The sequence below is a fragment of the Pogoniulus pusillus genome, chromosome 12 (genome assembly GCF_015220805.1).
Source record: "Pogoniulus pusillus isolate bPogPus1 chromosome 12, bPogPus1.pri, whole genome shotgun sequence".
NCBI classification, from domain to species: domain Eukaryota; kingdom Metazoa; phylum Chordata; class Aves; order Piciformes; family Lybiidae; genus Pogoniulus; species Pogoniulus pusillus.
In genome coordinates this window covers 21,567,558-21,589,429 of record NC_087275.1, presented here as the reverse complement: position 1 = coordinate 21,589,429, position 21,872 = coordinate 21,567,558, and the positions used below count along the sequence as shown (strand labels likewise).

The following is a 21,872-nucleotide window of genomic DNA, read 5'->3' as shown; positions in this document are numbered from 1 at the left end:
ATTACCTTTTGCACTCTTAATGGTCCTTTGCAGAACATGCTGCATAGCTGAGACAGTCTTTTCACATGCCACCTGCATTAATATAATACATTAAAGTTTTAGTAAAACCTCAGCTGCCTAGATTATTATTATTATTACTGTAAAAACACTGTTACTAAGAGGCAAACATGGCGGACAAGATAGAATGGGATGACAGCTATGTAAAGTAGAGTTTGGAGGCGGGGGGGGAATCTTAGACTCTATTGATTCTCCCCAAACAGGCATTAGATATCATAGACTTTGAGGACTCCATATGCTTAAGGGATAGAAAGAGAAAATTAGATCTGATCAATGATTTTCAATGCTTGTTATGAAGTGAGGGTAAAAACCACAAAAAGCCATGTGCAGTCTCTCCCTCTCTCTAGAGAATAACAGGAGAATATCTGGCAAAATTACCACATCCATGTAACTGAAATGGAACCATCCAAAGTTTTATGAGCTAAAACGCTTTGGCAAAACAGAAATTATGGGATTTTGACTTTGAGGTGAGGAAAAAAACCAAAAACCAGATGAGAGGCTTTAAATAATGTCATAGATAAGCAGTAGCAATAATAATAGCAAATAAACAGTCAGGAGGACAAAAGCCTACAAAGTTTACTTGTTAGTTATTAGATCAGATCAAAGGAGAAATAAACAGGGCAATGTCCCAGGACGAAGTGATTAGATCCAGTCACACAGACCAGACTGAGATTGTTTATATTTTAGCTTTTTATCCCTCTCAGCAAACCAATGAGTGATGCAGACTTCATCATTATTTTCTTTTCACAACCAATGATCTACTTTCTCTCATTAAAATCTTCCAGTTAGCCTCAAACCAGCACAAAGTTAACAACCACAGCCACCAACAAGAACGACCACCACCACCCACAATCAACAACAACCACCCACGACCACCACCAACCACAACAATCACCACCACCACCAATTAGTCCAAACTTGCAGAGAGATTGGTATCTTCTCCCACACCTTCAAATTGTTTGGATGCTTATGTGTCCATGCCAGAAGCATAGCAGCAAACAAGTCTCCTGTTCCAACAAAGACAGCATCCACTTTAGGAGACTCCACTCGAATTCTTTGTGTTATCTTGGTACCATCTGCCTTAGCTGCAACAAAGATAGAGTTAAGTAACAGACTCAACAATTAACATAGTAGCATTTACTATAATTTCTAAGAAGCAATCACCAGATGTGAATTTCTTTGTTGTTTGGAACATAAAGATGCTAAGGGGTACTGTAAACTTTGTACCAACTCTTTTAAAAGGTGCAACCTTTCAAAACTTTGCCAAGTGGGGATAGCATTTGCAACTTGTCTACTGCACATACTTCACTTAAGAGAGACCATGAAGGATTGACAGCCATCTATCTTCATTCAGACAGCAGCAGCTGCTTGCTCAGCAAACTGCTTATTTATAGAGCTTGCTGAATCCTAGATGGAGCACCCCAAATCATGATCTAGAGGGTTGTATGGCTGCACATGAGAAGCTGTAGATATCAGCAGATTTTTATTGAGGTTAATAATGGTGATGATAGGGTTGATGGGCAGGAATCACCAGGCTTTTCTCACCTCTCTCCAATGATCACTGGGCTGTCAGTGGCACATGTTTGCCATCATCACCCCTGTTCTGTTCATCTTATGCAGATACTGAGGGCCTGTACCCTGTTGGCAAGGACAGGGCTCTGCTTCTGCTGTGATCAAACTCAGCTCCCAGCTTGTCTTCCCCATTTAACCACCAACACTAGGACAAGTTGATATAGAGATCTAAATTCCACCCACTACAGATAGGCCTGATAAAACAACTTCCTAAAAAAAAGGTAACTGAAAGCACAGAACAGGTTAAAAGAAAGCACAGTTTAACAAAGGGGCTCATGGCTTACTTTTCCTGTGGCTTCCCAGAGCAATTAGGTAGTCGTTTCCTAGAGGAGCCTGTAGATCTGAGCTTGTGATCACCACAGTCTCTGGTCCCATGGCATGGAGCATATCCATTACCTTTCCAAGTGCAAAAAGGCAGGAATCAGTGACTGGAGTACGAGCTGATGAAACCCTGCCTCTTTCATAGTGCTGAGGTTTTTTTACAAGCATCTTTTTGTTTTGGCATCTTTTGTGAAGAGAAAAAAAAGTTTCTATTCAAAGAATGTACTTGAGTTAGAGGAACTGGTTTGAAAGACAGGACTCAAAACATCCATATTTAAACATAACCCAGTTGTTAAAATATACAAGCATCTCTCTTTGTGTTATCTTTGGATGCTCCTCTAAAAAGAGCACTCTGTTTCAGCTGTGATCAGAACCTCTATCTGCATCATGGTTTTAGATCTTATTGTTAAAAGAGTAAGAGAACAAACATACAGGCACACACAGCTGGGCTGGTTATCTTAAAACACTTGCTAGAAAGGCAGTAAATTCAGCCCATGAAGTCTTCTTCTGCTACTACTTTAAGAGTTAGCAAAAATGAAGAGTTAAATTCAAGGCACAAGCATGTCAGTCTTGATCTTATTTTCTCATTCAGTTTCAAACTCCAAACCACACCTTCTTGCAAACCATCCGCACGGAAGAACTAAAACCGGCTGTCTCATCAGCTTTCCTCTTGCACGACTCACATGTGGACAGCAGAGGGAGCCACTCCTGCAGACTTCTAATGCCCAGGGTCACCCTGGGCTTTCAGTCCTAGCAGCGCTGGCAGCGCTTGCCATGTGGCTGCCAAGGCTGCTGCTACTACACTGCAGGGGAACAAGCTCACAGAGATCTGCTTGTTACCACTGCAGTGCCTTTATCTCCAGCTCTCTTGGGAAGCTTCTTAAGAAGTCTGGCACCAGAACAGAACGTGTTTTGCGCCTGGAGCGCACAAGGTTTAACAACAAATAGAAAGGATAAAAGACAAAGCGACTTCAAAAGATTAAGGACAAATGGTCACACTGCAACACGGCAGGAAGGAACACAGATCTTACACATCCAGCTTCTTGCCTACTTACTTCTAAAGCTTCTTTTTCTGTGTGAATCTTCCTGCCTGTGAGCAACCTGAGAATGAAACATAAATCTTAGAGAAGCACAAGTTCTCCAGGGGGTGATTGCTTTGTCAACCCATTGAAAGGAGGAAAACTTATGACTGCATCATACAGGCTGTTTGTAGCTGCATGGTCTGCTGTCTTTCAAAGTTCCATGCACAAATACACAGTGCTTCTAAAGCCATTTCACACCAGTCCTAACCTGCCTCCTTTAGAGAATCATGTATCAAAAAATTCCTTCACAAGCATCTTCATTTTCCCTGTAGCTGCTCCAGGGATCCCCTCAAGGGACAGCCTGTGATGTACTGTAAGAGATTATCTCCTGACCAAAGAGTCACCACTATGTAGACAGAATGGGCAGGAGGCATTTAGATTCTTAACTCCTATGAAATGGTGCCATGGTGGTTAAATCTTATTTTGGGGGGGGGAAGGGGGGGGTTTGAGTCAAGCTATTTCAGTTCTGACATACAGTAAAAGTTTTCCTACAAGTGGGAAAGGTTGGGGAAGGAGAGAGAGGGCTTTTTGTTTTCTCCTACTTGCCCTAGATACAGGCCTCTGGAGGTAAGAAGTAACCACAAAAAAAAAGAGGAGACTGGGAAAAAAACAGAGAAATCTTCTCACAGAACTCCCAGATTTTTTTTGACTATGTAACAGTTGGAGGTTTGCTGAAAAGCACCACTTGAATGTAACAGCCAAAACACCTAACACGTACAAAACTTGTATGCTATGCACGTGGATAACGCTGTACTGACACAAATAAAGGAGTATCAGTCTCCCCTGCTTTTATCTCCAAGGGTTTTTTGGCTTTAAAAAGCAGTACTTACTCAGCTTCAAACTGGTTAGGAGTAATTATATCAGCAACAGGTACAACTTTGTCCCTGTAGACTGGAAGGAGATCCTTGGGCACGTACTAGGGGAGAAGAAACAGTATTGAATGTCAGCAGTACTGGAGATATGGGACTGCCAACTCTCCTTCCCTCCAACTACCTCTCATGCTGTCACTGAACAATGTGACAGGTCCTAGTGAGCTGTTCAAGAGCAACTGAAGGAGCTGAGGCTGTTCAGTTTGAACAAAAGGAGGCTAAGGTGGGGGGCTCATTGCTCTCCACAACTACCTAAACTGATCGTGTAGAGGGGGTGGTGATTGTCTCTTCACACAGGTAATTAGCAATAGAACAAGAGAGCATGGCCTCAGACTGCAACAGGGCAGGTTTACACTGGACATTAGAATTTTTTTCTTCACAGAACGAGTGGTCAAGCATTGAGCCCAGGGAGGTGGTTGAGTCATCAACCCTGCACGTGTTTAAAGGTCACTCAGATGTGGTGCTTGGGGTTTTGAGGTGAACTTCACAGAGCAGGGTCAATGGTTGGACTTTATGGTCCTATGGGTCTTTTCCAACCTGAATGATTCTATGAGTCTATGGTTATGCTGCAGTAACTAACTGGCAGTCAGTGTATCTTCCAGCTGGTGACAGTACAACCCTTCTTCCACTGAGGCAATGGGAAGCACTGCCAAGCAGCCAGGCCTAAACTGGCAGCAATAAAAAGTGGTGCCTGAATGAAGAATTTCCAGGTTCCCTCTCACCAAGGTGACAAAGCAGCATAAAGAAATAGTGTCCCATGAGGGGGAACCCCTTATCATGTCCTTACCTCCAAAAGAAACTGTTTTGTTGTACTGGCCCTTTGCTGCAGTAGGATGTGCCTGCATTAATTGTGTTGCACTGTGGGGCTAAGGGAACAAGTAACATTCATACTGTGCATTGTTTCACTGCCTTCTTTCAGGGAAGGATTTCTAGGGTGTGCTGCACCTCAGTCTGTGTGATCAGGAATCGGATGTGTAATTTGTTTGGTACAACTTAATTTATAAAGCACTTCCAGGAAGGACATTAAAAATAATTTGCTTGTGTTGCACCCAAGACTAGCAAAATATTAGTATGCATGATCAGCTCTTCAAGTAATAAAGGCCAAAGATCCCCTTTCTGACCTTCTGGCCCATGAGAAAAGGGAGACTGGCTGTCTAAGCAGGCAACACACTTCACACTTCTCTACACTTCAGACTCAAAGCTGAAAAGCTCACAACAGAGCTCTGCCAGGACTTTGGCTGAGGTGGGTACAGGCACTCTCTCACCTTTCTGAGTCCTGCTGGAACTCAGTTTAACAGAACTTCTCATACAAGTTGAAAAGCTCCTTGTTTTCTAGTCGCTGGTATTCTCTGTCAGAGCCCCATTTACTAAATGGAGATTAATACCCTCTTTTGCTCATTTATTTTTGTGTTGGCCTCATAAGCTTTGCAGGGCAAGAAGTTCATTTGTTGCTGCCTCCCATTCCCAGTGTATAGCAACAGGTACAAGCCCATCACAGTGTTGGCCACTAGATGCTACTGAACACCCATCATACTGATACTGAGCTCACTCTGCAGCCATGGTGAAGTGGTGACTTTGCCTTTAGACAGAAATGCAAGAGTAAGTCATATCTAAACCGAGAAATTTTAAAATAATGACTTTATCACTATTTTATGGCAGGGATGAATTGGTGGGTGGCATGTTAAGTATTCTTTTCTGCCATCTACTTTATCTTCTACCCAATAGACATAGGTAGGCCCATTGTTATGACTTCTCTTAACAGCTAAAGTTTCACAAGGTGACCCTACAGATGTTAGAGCTCTCTTGTTAGAAAAAGCCAAGGGCAATAAACGTTGCAGCAGATGTAAAATGAAAGAAGAGAACACAAAAGCAGTGGCAAATTTATTACTAAATGCTACTTCATGTGATGTTTTATGAGCAGGAAAACTGTAAAAAGGTACAAGGACAAAGAGGAATTCATAGAGCATGACTAGCTGGAGGCAGAAGAAACCATAAAATATCCTAATTGCTGATGTCTTGACACATTGCATTTTTACTAAAATCATTTGCTCATTTTGACCAAATAAGAATGTTTCTTCCTCAGTATGCAGCGTGGTACTGGCACACAGAGCCTTTCTGCCACTGATCACAGCCCAATGCCTAGCAGCTGTTTGATCTCCTGTGAAATAAGTTATCTCCATTTAGGCTCAAGTGTTATGTCATTTCACATCAACACTGACAGTGTCAGCCAGGCTACCAGCCAAAAGAGAGCTTGTGACAGAAGATGAGGGAAATCCAGTGAGGGAGAGTAGAGGGTTATTTTCGTGTGGACAGGGTCTGTATTTCACCTGTTGTCTGACTAGAGAGTTAGAAATAATCCTAGGGCTATGCAGCCATCACTCTCCCCAGGTACTAAACTCATATAAATACAGGAGATTAAAAGTACAAACTTGACGCTGGGATCCAGAGCCATGCTTAGGTGAAGCAGCTTAGGTCTGGTGTTTTAAAAGTATTAACTAATTCAATAAATACTAATAAATATATTCATAACTCTTTATACATCTTTATATAGCAAATAGTCACTATACAGGGAATCCACCCATCGAAGTACTAACCATAGAGCCTTCTCCGTTCCATTTGTCTCCCATCACTGGATCGCATACTGTAAGAGAATAAAGCTAGCTTTAGAAATAGGGTACAGTTAGAGAGACACTGGTGGGAGGGAAAAGTTCTAGGCAGCAGTAATAGCTATAGAGCAGCACCGAGCACTTGACAGCCTACACATCCTCACAGCTCTTGCAGCATGCTCCACCCAAAATTTGTAACTGGTGGCTGCCAATTCTGAGGGTGTAAGCCATGTGTCTTAAACAGCTGTCAGAGGAAGGAGTGAGCTGGGGACAAAATGTCCCAGCTCTGTGTCTGATGTGTCTGGTAGGGTAGGAGCATCGTGCAGAGGGGTGCCCACACCCTGCAGCATCTGCAGAAGGGATTGGCACTGTCCTCCTGGGATGCCCTGTGTGGGTGGCAGTGGGGGTGGATGCTGTCAGAAGGCTCTTAGACTGGATATTAAAGAGACATTCTTTACACTTAGGGTGGTGAGACACTGGAACAGGTTGTCCAGGGAAGTTGCAGATGCCCCCTCTACAGAGCATCCACAAAGCCAGTTTGGATGGGGTCTAGATCAACGTGGTCTAGTGGGAGATGTCCCTGCCTATGGTGGAGAGTTGGAACTAGATGATCTTTAAAGTGCATTTCTACCCAGACCATTCTGTGACTGTATTCACCCTCTCTTACCGCTTCCATATTCTGACATCTGAAGGTCATGAGGATGAGTTTGACTGTTGGGAGTAAAAGGGCTTTTGCTATGGAAAATGCAGAGAAACATGCCCCTTTCACCCCCCCCAGCCCCAAAACTCTGGAATAGTAATATGTGGTGGGGAAGAAACGTCAGAGAAGCTAACAGCTCTGAAAAGCTTCCTATTTTTACTTCAGTCTAACAAAAAAACACATGCCAAATATACACACCAAAGTGTTGTGTGCACACAAAGTGTACTACAATGAAAGAAGAACAAAACCCATGCCAAAGTACACAAACTTGTACTTGGTGTAATAACACTAACACATTTAGCACAGGTTCTGAATCATCATCAGTAATAACAACACATTCAAAGTGAGAATGGAAAGAGTCTAGTCTTGCATTTAAAAAAAGAATTACTGTTCCTTATAGAAAGACATTTTAACTACTGTCCAGCCAGTAGTTAAGGAAGTTTCTCTGAGTGAAATGAGTGTCATTTGGTCTGTCTTTTAAAAGTATTTATTACATACAAAGAATCTTAAAGCCTAGCTCTGGGTCAGAAGGGACCTCCAAAGGTCATCTAGTCCAAGCACCCTGAAGTGAGCAAGAACATGTGACTACTTCCTGTACTGTATGGATAGGAGTTTCTTCTCTCTGCTCATACTCTGAAGGGTTTTAGCTTTCACTTATTAGATTCTTCACTCTCTCCACTAGTGACACAAGTGTTATTAAAGGCTAAAAAAGCTGCAAAATTGAGCTCATGAAGATACCTGTGCCCCGTTTTTCTGAGAACTGTGCTTTGTTGACTTTAAGTCAGATCCCACACTCGCACCGTACTGCTCCGTGCAAATCCTTGACATCATTCTAGCTATTTCCTGACCACACAGTTTGCTGAACCCAAAGATGACAGTCAAACCATCATTCACAGCTTTTTATCCCACTAAATTCCCATGACTTTGCCCTTTCACTGAGAACATTTTGCTCAATTCAAGCCTGCCTTGTTATGTTCAAACACCCTCATTCACTCAATGTCAGGAAGGAAAAGAGAAGAATCCTTTCTCAGAAGTTTAAGCCTGACTGACATGTTACAGACAGCAGTTGCTAGTCTATTGTTCTTTAAGTGCTCCTAGGTAACCTTAGTAGAGGACACCAGAGTTAAAAAAGCTAAATCACGAAGCTTATGAGGCACAGTAAGACACTTCTGAAACCACAGAAGGGCAACTCAAGAGTCTATCCTGCTTTCAACTGACTTGGAAATCAAGGCGATGTTTCAGCTACCAGCACCTATAGCCTATGCCTCTGAACTATGAACAGCAGCAGCTGCATGAGATTTTATAAGCCTTTCTTTGACACAGACAAGTAATCTCCAAGGCACATTCTCCTTTGGATGGCATAACGAAAGAAACATACTGAAAGGTATAAAATCAGAAAGATAAAACTCCAACCCCATCAATGCTGAAAGGAATTTCACTAGAGTCTCATCTGGACCCAGTCAGATCAGAGCACAGGGTGGTTGTGAAATGCTGAGTAACACCAAACATTTTCATCCAAAAATGTGACAATTATGGACACGTAAAATAATGAATCAGAAAGGATTACAACACACATCCTTACCATACACTAGGTTAGAATTCTGTTGCTTCAACTCCTGGACAATATCCACCACCATTGCAAGAAATGAGGTGTCTCTTGTATACCCTTTGAGAAGAGGAAAAAAAAAGACACTACTGAAGTAGATTTTTATGAATGTTTCTTTTTTTTTGGGTGGGTGGGGAAATGTATAGAAAGACTACATCTCATTCTTTGAAACAAAGCATTTTTAGAGCAAAGGTAGTTTAGTATTTCATTTAGGGGTAATAGCTGGAAGACAAACTCAGATAGTCCTTGCACAACTTCAAATAGAAACTTAAAAATCAATGTACTAAGTACATTATACATGAAAAAGCTCATACAATTTCAAAATGTTTAAATACATACACCAAAAGGTCAGGCTGAAAGGAATAAAACATGTCTTCTCTTCAAAAGAGCAGTCTGGATCAGTAGTGTTTTACCATGTAGTAAATAAGAAGTACTTAAAAATTCATATACTTTTCTTGCACTCTGGTTTGAAGATTTTTATTATTGATGTTGAATAATCCTATCCAGGTTTGAATAATCATGTCCAGGTTGTTGGAGGTACAAAGTGTGGTTGTGTTATAGTATTATAGGGAATGGCTATTGCTGTTTGAAGAGAAAAATCTGTCAGTTGTCCCTGAATGGAGAAAAAACAATTTTCAAGTTCAGCCACAATGCAACTGAACACCAAAACACTGTGATCTTAAGAAGTTAATGCCATTTCTGCTCATGCTTTTTTTTGTCCTTACTTAAAATGGTCAGACTAAATGAGATTTTTAAAGAAATATGAACAACTCACTGACCCATCTACCCACAAGTCCAATTAAAAAAAGATATTAACAAATATTTCTTTTTTTTTCCCTCCAAAATTTCTCTTTGATGAAGATTTCTATTATTCCTTCTATTGTTTTTGAGTTCTTAACCTAATCTGTTTTGCTAGAAGCTGGCAGTGATATTAGAGTTTGGGCCTCTTCCAAGAGTTGAAAGCGAAATTTAAAAGGAGTGTCTCAGTTAAAGTAGTATTGAAACATTATTGACACATTTTGCTTACTAACATATCTTGCAATTCAGTCTGCTTTTCCTGGCAATGTCTTCTGACTGAGTTCTTTTAAGGAAAGAAAGGGTGCTTGTCTATTTCTCAATCACAAAGAGAACATTTAAGCTCAAGTTAATTTCTTAGCCTTAGCTCAGTCTATCTTTTATTTATTCTCCTTTACTTTGGAGATGTTCCCTGAAATAGAACTGACAATAACTCTTCAGATGTGCCACAGCCTTCAAGTCAGAGTGACAGTTTTGGAGTTATAATCCACACACTTAAAGTTCCTATTTTTGCCTGTGTATAAAGCACCTTCCTACAGGTGGATGCCATGAAATCAATCACATCTGACGATATAATTCTCTTTACCTTTAAAAAGTGAGAGATGGTTGCTGTAAAAAAAACACACTACTGTAATCTAAACCAGATGCACAGCTCTTGCTGACGTGAAACCTGAGCTGCGTTTGAGAGGCAGGAACTGCAGAGAAAGAGTGCTTAATAAAAACAGCACATAGAACCTCTCTTTTCTCTAAAGCATTCTAGAGGAAGCTCTCTGCCTGTGTTTATAAACACTTGGCATCAAGGAAACACTGCACAGTCATGACGTCCTGTGGAACTGTACCCACTCAAGAGGACCTACACAATAAAAACAGCAAAGAAAACCTGAGGCGTGACCTGGCCAAATCCAAAATCCAACCCTGCTTATACTTTGCTGTGTATCCAAAGCACTATCCCTTTGAAAACAGAAAAAAAGGGGGCAGACAATTGTCTTTAAAATCATACTAGAGTACTGTGGAGTGCCAGTACTGCAAATTTAGGAGAAAGAGTTAAAGTCATGTCTTGATAATAAATTTTAAAATAATACTCTGACATTCCTCAGCCTTCTTTTCAGTAGAGACACTCCCAGAACACTAATTAAGCCTGTTCATGACTGGCTGGTGCAAGTCTGTAAACTATACCAGGGGATCAATTTACCCATTTGGTTACAACCTTTGAGCTGAAGAACAGTGGCTGCTTCAAACTGAACAGCAGTAGCAGTTCCCACTACAATATATAGATGAAATTGCAGGTAGAATCAAATGAGGGAAACTAATTGCTTGGTTTGGAATAAGGAGGGATATAGTTCATACTACTTTACTTTTGTTTACATGCCATGGGGACTCTAAAGGATAAGATCTTCTTACCTGTGAGCACATAATCATACCGGTTGACCTTGTTCAGCTTAAGTCCTTCATATAGTTCATGAAGTTCATCTGAGTTTAACACTTGACCTTTCCAGTGGGCATAACCTGCGAAGTAAAAGCCAGACAACTTTTCAAGAGCTAGGTTTTCTATTGAGGATCACATGGATTATACAGCTGGAAGGACTACAGAAGATATATGTACTAGAAAGCATTTCCACCTCCTCTTTGTAAAATGTTGCTGCCAGCAGGAGAGTTGACATGCTCAGATTTTCTTAGCATCTCTGTTTCCCAAAGCAACTAATCATAGAATCAACCAGGTTGGAAGAGACCTCCAAGCTCATCCAGTCCAACCTATTCCCCAGCCCTATCCAGTCAACTAGACCATGGCACTAAGTGCCTCATCCAGTCTTTTCTTGAACACCTCCAGGGACGGTGCCTCCACTGTCCATTTATCAGCAAATCAAGTAGAGCATACACAAGCTCCTGCGAGTTTTCCCATGGAGCACATACAACTATCCCTTCCCGTGTGGAGGGGGACAAATGGATGTTTTAGACTTCACTGGAGGCAGATGCCAGTATAATCTGTCTTTTTTAATATTTTATACTATTAAAAATATATAAAGACTGACAGTTAGTTAGCAAGGTTGATGAGGCTTGTGGATCTGCCTGGAGACAGGCATGCAGCACTGCCGCACCCACCAGACAAAGCATTCACTGGGACCTGCATGTAACAAGTAAAGCAACCACAGCAGAAGACTGTCACAGGTGCTCTTTAAACATACAATGTCAACTGACAGATTTCCTTACAAAAATAGCATAGTTTTAAGGCTGAGGGTACTGGAAGAGGCAAATGAATACCAGAAATACAACATAAACAGGTAATATTCATATACTCTTGTTCATAAATGATCTCTAAGAATTACAAGCCATTATTCTTGACTGAGAAATGGATGGAAGGTAAAATTACTTGGCAGAAAGTGAACTTACTGCTTTCAGCAAACAATAGGCCAAGCTCTATGGCTGCCAATTTAAAGGTGGAGAAAAAAAGAAAAATAATTAAAAAGAAAATTCTTCCTTGACAGACTCTAAACATTTGTTGGAAAGTGTAAATGCACCTTGCCACCAAAGCCTGCCCATCTAGAAGGCAGTCATCATTCCCTTGTCTGTAAGAATGAGACATCCTTCAGGGTATTAGATTAAGGACCCACAATTCACTTCTTCCAACCTCCTTAAATTCAGAGTTTATTAAAAAGCTTCTGATTTTGTTAACTGGAATTAGGAGAAGTGAAATGTTAAGTGAGGTGTCTTCTTCCACACTACCCCCATGAGAAGGTAATGATATTTTGTATAACATCTGCTCTTTTGAGTTAGAAAATTCAGTGATAAAAACTGTTGCCTTTGATTATCACTCTAAACTGTGTTGTTATTAGAGTAACAGCCAAAAGGTGCCTAGAGCCTAGGATAAGCACATTTTTCAGTTTTCCTTCTCATGAATGCAAATACACCCACAGTAGGGTGAACAGATGGATCATTTTGTTCTCCTCAGCTCACAAAGACCTATCCTTTAAAACACAACTCACTGCCAGCTGGCTGGAGGACTGACTCATATCAGCCACTACAATTCTCTCTCTCTAGTAAATGCTTTTTAGAAGTGTCTGTGAAGAAAGAGGGATTCCCATATGTTAGGGCTGTGGTTCTTCTACAGAATAGTGACAACACAGCAACGCCTAACAGCTCAGCACACATAGATGTCTATGAGGAACTCTTGACTACAACTCAAGTATTGGGCTTATTTAATACACATACAGAGGTTTGTTCTATCACGTCTGCAGCTTCAGAAAGAAATGATCTGCCCTTTTCTTAAACCTCTATTAATACTGCAAAGAACCTGATACAAGGACACAACAAAGTCTTTTTTGCCTCATTGTGCCCATCAGTGAAACTGAGTGCAGCTTTCACTCAGAATCAAGGTCAGCTAGCAAAAGGGGAGTCATTAGCCTTACACAAGGCCATAAAAATAACTATGACAGATTGTCCATGCAATCTAGATGCTCTCAGGAGCCATTCCTACAGAGGGATCTTGCACTTTCACTATTTAACTAAGAGTTCACCTTCTTATGTTAAGGTGTCCTAAATAGTCAATGCATCGGATCCATATCACACTGATAAAACTGCTGCTCTGAACTCAAAGCTAGTTAGCAGTGAATGACAACAGCGACTTTCAATATGTGAGATCCAGCTGGCTTTAGAGTAAAGCATCAGTGATTGGAGTTCAGGATGATAACCAAGAATTGCTGCTTTCCTCTGCTATAAATGATAACTTAGCTTGACAGTGAACACATTTGAAGGCCCAGAGCTGCCTTGGAAGACACAAAAGAAAACCAGCTTCCTGTGCTAGGAGTATGAGTATCTGAAAAACAGCAAGAGAGGACTTAAAATCATAGAATCAGCCAGGTTGGAAGAAACCTCCAAGATCATACAGTCCAACCTATCCCCCAGCCCAATCCTGTCAACTAGGCTATGACATGAAGTGCCTCATCCAGGCTTTTTTTAAACATCTCCAGGGACGGTGCCTCCACCACCTCCCTGTGCAGCCCATTCCAATGCCAATCACTCTCTCTGTGAAGAACTTCCTCCTAACATCTAGCCTAGACCTACCCCAGCACAACTTGAGACTGTGTCCCCTTGTTCTGTTGCTGATTGCCTGGGAGAAGAGACCAACCCCACCTGGCTACAATGTCCCTTCAGGTAGTTGTAGACAGCAATGAGGTCACCCCTGAGCCTCCTCTTCTCAAATCTTCTGTTTAACTGTCCACTTACCATAATCCCAACTCTGCAGCAATATTCCCCTGTGACACTCAACAATATAACAAACTCTCACAACATGTAGCTACTTGCACACATCATACAAGAACTACGGTCAAGAAAAATGAAGAATTACTTTCAAGATTGTATGTAGCAAAACAACTGCATCCCACTTGGAGAATAAAGAGCCGGTTAGGCATAGCAGTTGGAACAAATTATTATTCGTTTATTTTGGATATTCAAGTGAGATTTTGGCTTGTATCTTGCAGAGAAGAAGAAGAAAGATGAGTCCTCCTTGTTTTGGTTACAACATCACCAAGTAATTCTCCTCAGTGCTGAACAGAGAGCAGAAAGAACACTGCGAACAAACCATGATGCCATCTCTCCAAAACTGTTCTTGGCTCAGACTGACTAAATCAGCTTCCCATATTAGTAATAATTTTAAACACATAGATAAATATTTAAACATCTTTATACCCCTTCTGCCTATCTCTGTTATGGCCTTTTATTGCAATTAAATGTTACATATTTGCTTTTAGCAGACAAGGGAATGAAAAAAATCCAGGTAATATATGACACCTTTAAAATTCATTAGTCTCCAAGGAAATGTCATCATTCAGATGTATGGAAAAGCAAAAAAACACCAAAACCACAACCAAGAGAGTCAGCTAATCCTGCACTGGAGATGAATTTACATACTTTTCTTTCTTGTCCTCCTTCACTGGTGATTTTTTTTCCTTCTTCTTTGGAATATACTTCTTAGCATTTTAATTACTTTCAAAAAGAACTTTAAAAAGAAAAGAAAAATGCCATACATATCAGAAGAAAACAAAACACCCAAAACAATAACAAAAAAAGGCCAAAACACCCTGACAAAATCAAACATTTAAAGTCCCACAAGGCCTGTAAGAGTTCTTTGTTTTCCAGACCAGAACATTCTGTTCTGAGGTCTGAGTTCCTCCTGTAACACTCTCTGCAAAACTATTCCAAGTGACTTCAGCAACCAAGTATTTTACATGGGGAAAAGGAAGATAGGTCTAGTGTTAAAGGCACATGATCAACAGGCAAACTGGTTTCAAAGAATCACAGAACAATAGAGGCTGGAAGTGACTTCCAGAGATCAAGTTCAACTCCCCTGCCAAGGCAGGATTCCCTAGGCTAAGTCCACGTGGGAATGCACCCAGGAGAATTCTGAAAGCCTCCAGAGGGAGACTCCACAACCTCTCTGGGCAGCCTGTTCCAAGACTCTGTCACTCTCGCTGTAAGAAGGTTCTCCTCATGTTGAGGTGAAACCTTCTGTGTTCCAGTAGCCTTTGTTCTTTGTCTTATTGCTGCAGACCACTGGAAAGAGATTGGCCCCATACACTTGACACCCACCCTTAGGTATTTATAGACATTGATGAGATCTCCTCTCAGTCTTCTCCAGACTAAACAGCCCCAGGTCTCTCAGTTTCTTTTTGTAGTGGGGATGTTCAAGTCCCCCTGATATCCTTGTAGCTTTCTGCTGGTCTCAGCCATGCCACAAAATTCACATGCAAACACTGGCAGACTGCCTACTCTAATCACAAAACTTCAGTCTTCAGCTGCCAGGAGGCCTTTGACCAAACCAGGAATACAGTTTGAAATTCTCCATGGTTTTTTTTTTACAGTGGGTCTGTGTAGGAGTAAAATACTACCCCAGTGTCAGGCACAAGAGGAGATCTTTTTGTTTTGTCCCACACTGTGCAGGTGTGAATGCCTGCAGATGGGTGACAGACTGTGAAGAATCGTATTAACAAGACATAATTACAATTTCTTATGTATTGAGGCTCCCAGCCAACCCAGCCGCCCACTACACACTCACTAAGTGGAAGTCAGAAGTGGTTAGCTTAAAAATAAAAAGGAACAGAAAAAAAAACAACCCAGGCTGCTTTTCTGCAGCAGTTTCAAAGGCAGGATTTATACAGCAAGGTAAGCACATTATATGCTCATCATTAACATCCTGATTACAAACAAAAATGCAAATCTCTGGAGAATCCCCCCCCAAAAAAACCCCAACAAGACAATTTAAAGAAAAAAACCCTAGATGTTTATTCTGGCACATCAGACGATGAGACACTTCTGCAAGGAATGGAGTAAAGTAGAATAGAAAGCACAGAACCTTTGTAGATTGCATGACAGCTGCTTTAATTTGTACATGAGGCATGATGCCATTCAAAGATGAGTCACCCTAATCATAAAAGTAGCTCCCCAAGCAACATGACAAACTGTTTTCCCAGAGGGACACATTTAAAGCACATTTCCCAAATTTCAGGATTATCAGAGACTAAAGAAAAATATTCCTGAGCAGGAGTCAGCAGAAATACCTTACTAAACTAAAGACGGGGGGGGAAGAAAAGCAGTGATGATTCACCAGAGAGTCTGCTAGTCATAAATTCTCTCCGCATTTTATCTTTTGCTGACAAGACCAGGTTTAAAAATGAGGACTGGGAAAGAAAGAATGCCCTACCATCTTTAATGATGACCACAGAAAGGGTTGTTCCTGTTAGGAAAATCAGGTTGTCTTCACCCACTCATCCAATATATGATTCCTGTGTATTGCGGCATTGCTCCAGACAGGTCATAGTCCAGGGTGGCACTTTCTGTCCTCTAATCCCTTCAGGGCAGTGACTGGCTTGAGAGCAGCTCTGAGGAAAGGGACTTGGGGGTACTGGTGGATGAAAAGCTCAACATGAGCCACCAGTGTGCACTTCCAGCCCAGAAAGCAAACTGTTTCCTGGGCTGCATCAGGATGAGCATGGCCAGCAGGCTTAGGGAGGCAATTCTTCCTCTCTACTCCACTCTGTGAGACCCCACCTGCAGTACTGCATCCAATTCTGGAGCCCCTATTACAAGAAGGATATGTATGTGCTAGAACATGTCCAGAGAAGGCCCATGAGGATGATCAGAGGGCTGGAGCACCTAACCTATGGAGATAGACTGAGAAAGTTGGGGCTGTTAAGTTTGGAGAGGAGAAGGCTCTGAGGAGACCTTTTTGTGGCCTTCCAATATCTGAAGGGGGGCACAAGAAAGCTGCTGAGGGACTTTCTAGTGTGTCAGCAAATTATATGACTAGGGGGAATGGAGCAAAACAAAAAGTGGGTAGATTGAGATTGGATGTTAGGAAGAAGTTCTTCACCATGAGACACTGAAATAGGTTGCCCAGGGAGGTGATGGAAGCTCCATCTCTGAAGGATTTTAAGGCCAGGCTGGATGCAGCTCTGAGCAACCTTATCTAGTGAGAGATGTCTCTGCTTTGTGCCCATCTGAGTGGGCACAAAGACAGGAAACACTGCATTTAGCTCTATATCCTTCTGATCTTTGGGTTGGTAGTTTGAGTGTCAAAGGGCCATCAATGCACACAAAACAGTACTGGAGACTCCTACGTAGGCCTGAGTAAGATTGTTGTATTTGTGTCACTTCACCAAGAGAATTAGGTTACTGCCTAACAAAAGTAACACACAACCTGAGTAGCAGCATAGGACATTACTACATCACATGATGCCCTGATCCTAAATCCAGAATTCTGTGAGACTTGAGTCAAAACACAAAAATGACATTTCTGACCCACATCCTGAAAATGTGAGTGAAAACATAAGACTGATCTTCCTCCTACTATCCTGTGATGAGGTGAGTCAGACGGTGAGTAGAGCTGAGTGACTGTGGAGTGCTATCCGAGGATATATGTATAACTTTACCTGTGTGGTTTGAGAACTGGACAGAGTTCACCGTATCAACTTCAAACCCCAAAACCTGTAACAGAACACAGGAATATTTCTTTTACTAAGACAGCTTTATTAACACATCATCAAGATCACAAAACATGAGGATGACTTGTTAGTTCCTGCTGCATGCTTTAAAATCATGACCTCTGTTTTAAAGTGAAAGCTGAACCAACATTCATGAAACGTGAACAAACATTACAGTACTTTACTATGACAGCAGATGTGGAACAAAAATGTCACTTGCAACAGCACTGGAAAAACAGAACTCTAGATCCTCAGGGTAGAGTTTGTCTGAGGATAAGGACACAGAAGATGGCCCAGCAGCCATGAAGAAAGCCTTGGCTACTCTTTCTTAGCAAGAAAAGCAGCCTAAATTTCAAGGCACTAAAGTACTGAAAATATAGAGGAAGGATACTGTCAGCATTCCAGAAAGCAAATCTTTCTAAAAGGAGGTCAGAAGAATTTTAGAAGAGATCAACATTGAGCCATACTTGGATGTCACAAGCAGTTTCTTCACAAGTAAAAGAGAATAGAAAGAAATCACAGAGAATTCATTTGGGGCATGATTAGGCAATTGAGAGGACAGAGGTCTTAAATATACAAAGGGAAAAAAAAAAGCCTAAAGCATGCTCCAAAAGCCACCTGCTACCTGCATTACCAGAAATTCAAATATTGAAATAGCCAAGGATTTGCCAGTGCAGTTAAATATAATCTTGTTGCCCCAAAAGAGTTACATATCATGGAAATAACAGCACTGAATGAGGAGAAAACTAATGAGGATTTTTAATCTGACAACACTTGCCTTAATACAGATAGGCATTGCTGTTCAAGCCATTTTTAGACAGTTTTATCTGTCATGAAAGAAATTCTAATGCAACACTGACATAACGGTCTGACATTTGATGTTTGCTTCCACATCCTACATGCTCTGAGTAAGAATTCTCCTCAAAAGATGAGCTGCTATATATGGCTCAGTGAGTCATACCAGGAGGTTATAGTAACAATGCATGCCTGTTTATGATCCTCTTTCAGGCAATTTGCTGGGGAGGGAGAAGTGAACAAAAGAAGCTTTTTGCCAGTCACGCTTTGCACTGAGGCACACACCTCTCCCTTTTGATCATGAGGACAGCCCCTCCATTTCTATTAACAATCTCTGCAGGTACAGTGCCAGACATTAGGTTTTCCCTATGCTTGCACTTTCTCTCACACATGAAAGATAACCTCATCTAATTGAGAATGCCCCTTCTTACTGCAGAGGGGGTTGGACCACAGGGCCTCTGACATGGTCCCCCACAACATCCTACTCAAGTTGGAGAGGTCTGGCATTGATGGGTGGACTGTTGAGTGGATAAAGAATTGGCTGGATGATCACATCCAGAGGGTGGTCCTCACTCAATGGCTTGAAGTCCAGATGGAGAGCAGTGACAAGTGGTGTCCCTCAGGGGTCTGTACTGGGACCTGTGCTGTTTACTGTTTTGATCAATGATACAGACAGTGGGACTGAGAGCACCATCAGCAAGTTTGCAGGTGACACCAAGCTGAGTGGTGCTGTTGAAATGCCAGAGGGATGAGATGTCATGCAGAGGGACCTGGACAAGCTGCAGAGGTGGGCCCAGGTGAACCTCATGAGGTTCAACAAGAGCAAGTGCAGGGTTCTGCACCTGGGCGGGAACAGTCCTCACTATCAATACAGATTGGGGAACGAGGAGATAGAAAGCAGCCCTGTGGAAAAGGACTTGTGGGTGCTGATGGACGAGAAGCTGGACATAAGCAGACAGTGTGAGCTTGCAGCCCAGAAGGCAAATCACATCCTGGGCTGCATCCAAAGCAGAGATGATTCTGCCGCTTTGCTCTGCTCTGCTCTGGTGAGACCTCACCTGGAGTACTGCGTCCAGCTCTGGAGCCCTCAATATAGGAAGGACATGGACCTGATGGAGAGGGCCCAGAGGAAGGCCACAAAAGTGATCAGTGGGTTTGAACACCTCTGCTGTGAAGACAGGCTGAGGGAGCTGAGGTTGTTCAGCCTGGAGAAGCAGAAAGCTCCGGGGAAGCCTAATAGTGACCTTCCAGTACTTGAAGGATGGAGAGAGACAAAGGCCTGCAGTGATAGGATGAGGGGAAATGGCTTCAAAGTGGAGAAGAGCAGATTTAGACTGGATGCTAGGAAGAAGTTCTTTACTATCAGAGTAGTGGAACACTGGAACAGGTTGCCCCAGGGATAGGGTTGGGGCCACTCAGTGTGAGACTCAACAGGGCTCTGGGCAACCTCGTCTAGTTGAGGAAGTCCCTCCTGACTGCAGGGGAGAGTTGGACTAGATGACCTTCAGAGGTCTCTTCCAACCCAAACCATTTTATGATTCTATGAGGAAAGCTGCTGAGTGATAAGCCCCTTACTTCAAACACTGGGCCATTACAGGATGGAGGTACACGCTGCAACAAGTAGTTGACTCTGCCTGCAGCAACTGCAGTTCTGCCATTTCACAACTCTGAGTCCACAGAGGAAGTCTCTTCTTCCAGTATTTGATAAAGGTTTCTGTTCAACCCTAACCAGAAAGCAAAGTACTCTCCCATTAATGATAGACAGAACAGTGGGTTGTCTTAGTCGGATCAAGTTAAAAATTAACTTCATCTAAAACTCTCACCCCAGTTTCTTATTTCACCTTAGCACACTTTAAAGACCCAAGAACTAGGAGGTGAGAACATGGCAACTCTGTTATAACCTTAACCTTAATGTTCCCACATGCTCTTCAGAGAATCAAATGAGTACTGCCTCTAATCAGACCCTAATCCAATCAATAACACACCCAAGAAGTCCTTATTTCCTTCAAACACCTTGGCAGAAATGGTGAATTAATCTATTCCTGTGCAATACTTCGATCACAGCTCTCAAACTATTTAACACCTGACACTACTGAACGTACTGTGACTTACTAAGTAATCAGGTTTACACTTAGTGCTTTTAGGGAAGAAAAGCATGCCAACTGCTTGTAGGAAGAGCTGTTCCACATTGAATTGTCAGGGCTGGAAGGCACCTCAAGGACCATCCGGTTCCAACCCTCCTGCCAGGGGCAGGGACACCTTACACTAGATTAAGCTGCTCAGAGCTACATCCAGCCTGGCCTTAAAAACCTCCAGGGATGTGGCTTCCACCACCTCCCTGGGCCACCTGTCCCAGTGTCTTGCCACTCTCATGGTGAAGAATTTCTCCCTAACATCCAATCTGAATCTACCCACTTCTACTTTTGCTCCGTGCCCCCTAGTCCTATTGCTACCTGCACCCTAAAAAGTCCCTCACCAGCGTTCCTGTAAGCCTTCAGATACTGGAAGGCCACAATAAGTTCTCCTTGGAACCTTCTCTTCTCCAGACTGAAAAGCCCCAACTCTCTCAGTCTGTCTCCATAGGAGATGTGCTCCAGCCCTCTGATCGTCCTCGTGGCCCTTCTCTGGACACACTCAGCACATTCATATCTTTCCTGTAATTGAGGCTCCAGAACTGGAGCATTCTAGGTAGAGTCTCACCAGAGTGGAGTAGAGGGGGGAGAATCACCTCCCTAGACCTGCTGGCTGCACTTCTCTTGATGCAGCCCAGGATACAGTTTGCTTTCTGGGCTGCAAATGCACACTGGTGGCTCATGCTGAGTTTCTCATCCATCAGCACCCTCAAGTCCCTCTCCCCAGGCTGCTCTCAAGCCAGTCACTGCCCAGCCTGTATCAGTGCTTGGGATTGACTCAACCCAGGTGCAGGACTCTGCAATATGGACAAGCACTGTACCAGTTGATGGTCATCAGAAAGAACAATTGTTTCCACTAGCACTAGCTGTCATTTGATTTCTCAATGAGATTTTTCTTCAAGATTAGGGGTTTTGATTTGGTTTAGCTAATCTTCTTCAACCAGCAGAAGGAAAAAAATCTTCCCTTGGAGACAGCAAATAGTTTTAAAAAAGTGAGTAAAATAAAGTTTTAAACAGTTCTTTTCAGTAAAGCCTTTGAGGATAACTCATGGGCAGATCAAATTCATCAAGGTATTTACACAGATAAGAAAAATAAGAAACAGGCTAAAAAGCCTCCAAAATAATTACTTACTAGTGTTAGTCAACTGTCACAGTTACTAATTTTCCCTGAAGTTTTGTTTTGATCTGCACATGACTGCAATCTAACAAATATAATTGTGCAATTTTCTACCTCCAATTCAACCCTCAAAACAAGCCAGTTACTGTATTTCAAGAAATTTCCTATTACAGAGATTCTTATCAAAACAAAGAGTAATTAAAAGACATAAAATGACATTTAAAGAACAAAGTATAATTAGAAAATT

General features: G+C 42.1%; 1 protein-coding gene across 2 annotated transcripts in view; it reads right to left on the bottom strand.

Annotated features, from left to right (window-relative positions):
* Nucleotides 1-21,872, bottom strand: part of PDXK (pyridoxal kinase) — a 54,569-nt gene that overhangs the window by 11,325 nt on the left and 21,372 nt on the right. For both annotated transcript variants that reach the window (XM_064152622.1, XM_064152623.1), the window contains exons 2-10: nt 17,531-17,585; nt 11,010-11,114; nt 8,790-8,873; nt 6,496-6,542; nt 3,863-3,948; nt 3,006-3,051; nt 1,914-2,025; nt 1,006-1,142; nt 6-72 (exon numbers count right to left, since the gene is read on the bottom strand). In XM_064152622.1, the coding sequence (XP_064008692.1) occupies nt 6-72; nt 1,006-1,142; nt 1,914-2,025; nt 3,006-3,051; nt 3,863-3,948; nt 6,496-6,542; nt 8,790-8,873; nt 11,010-11,114; nt 17,531-17,585 (739 nt within the window). The remainder of the gene's footprint in view (nt 1-5; nt 73-1,005; nt 1,143-1,913; nt 2,026-3,005; nt 3,052-3,862; nt 3,949-6,495; nt 6,543-8,789; nt 8,874-11,009; nt 11,115-17,530; nt 17,586-21,872) is intronic.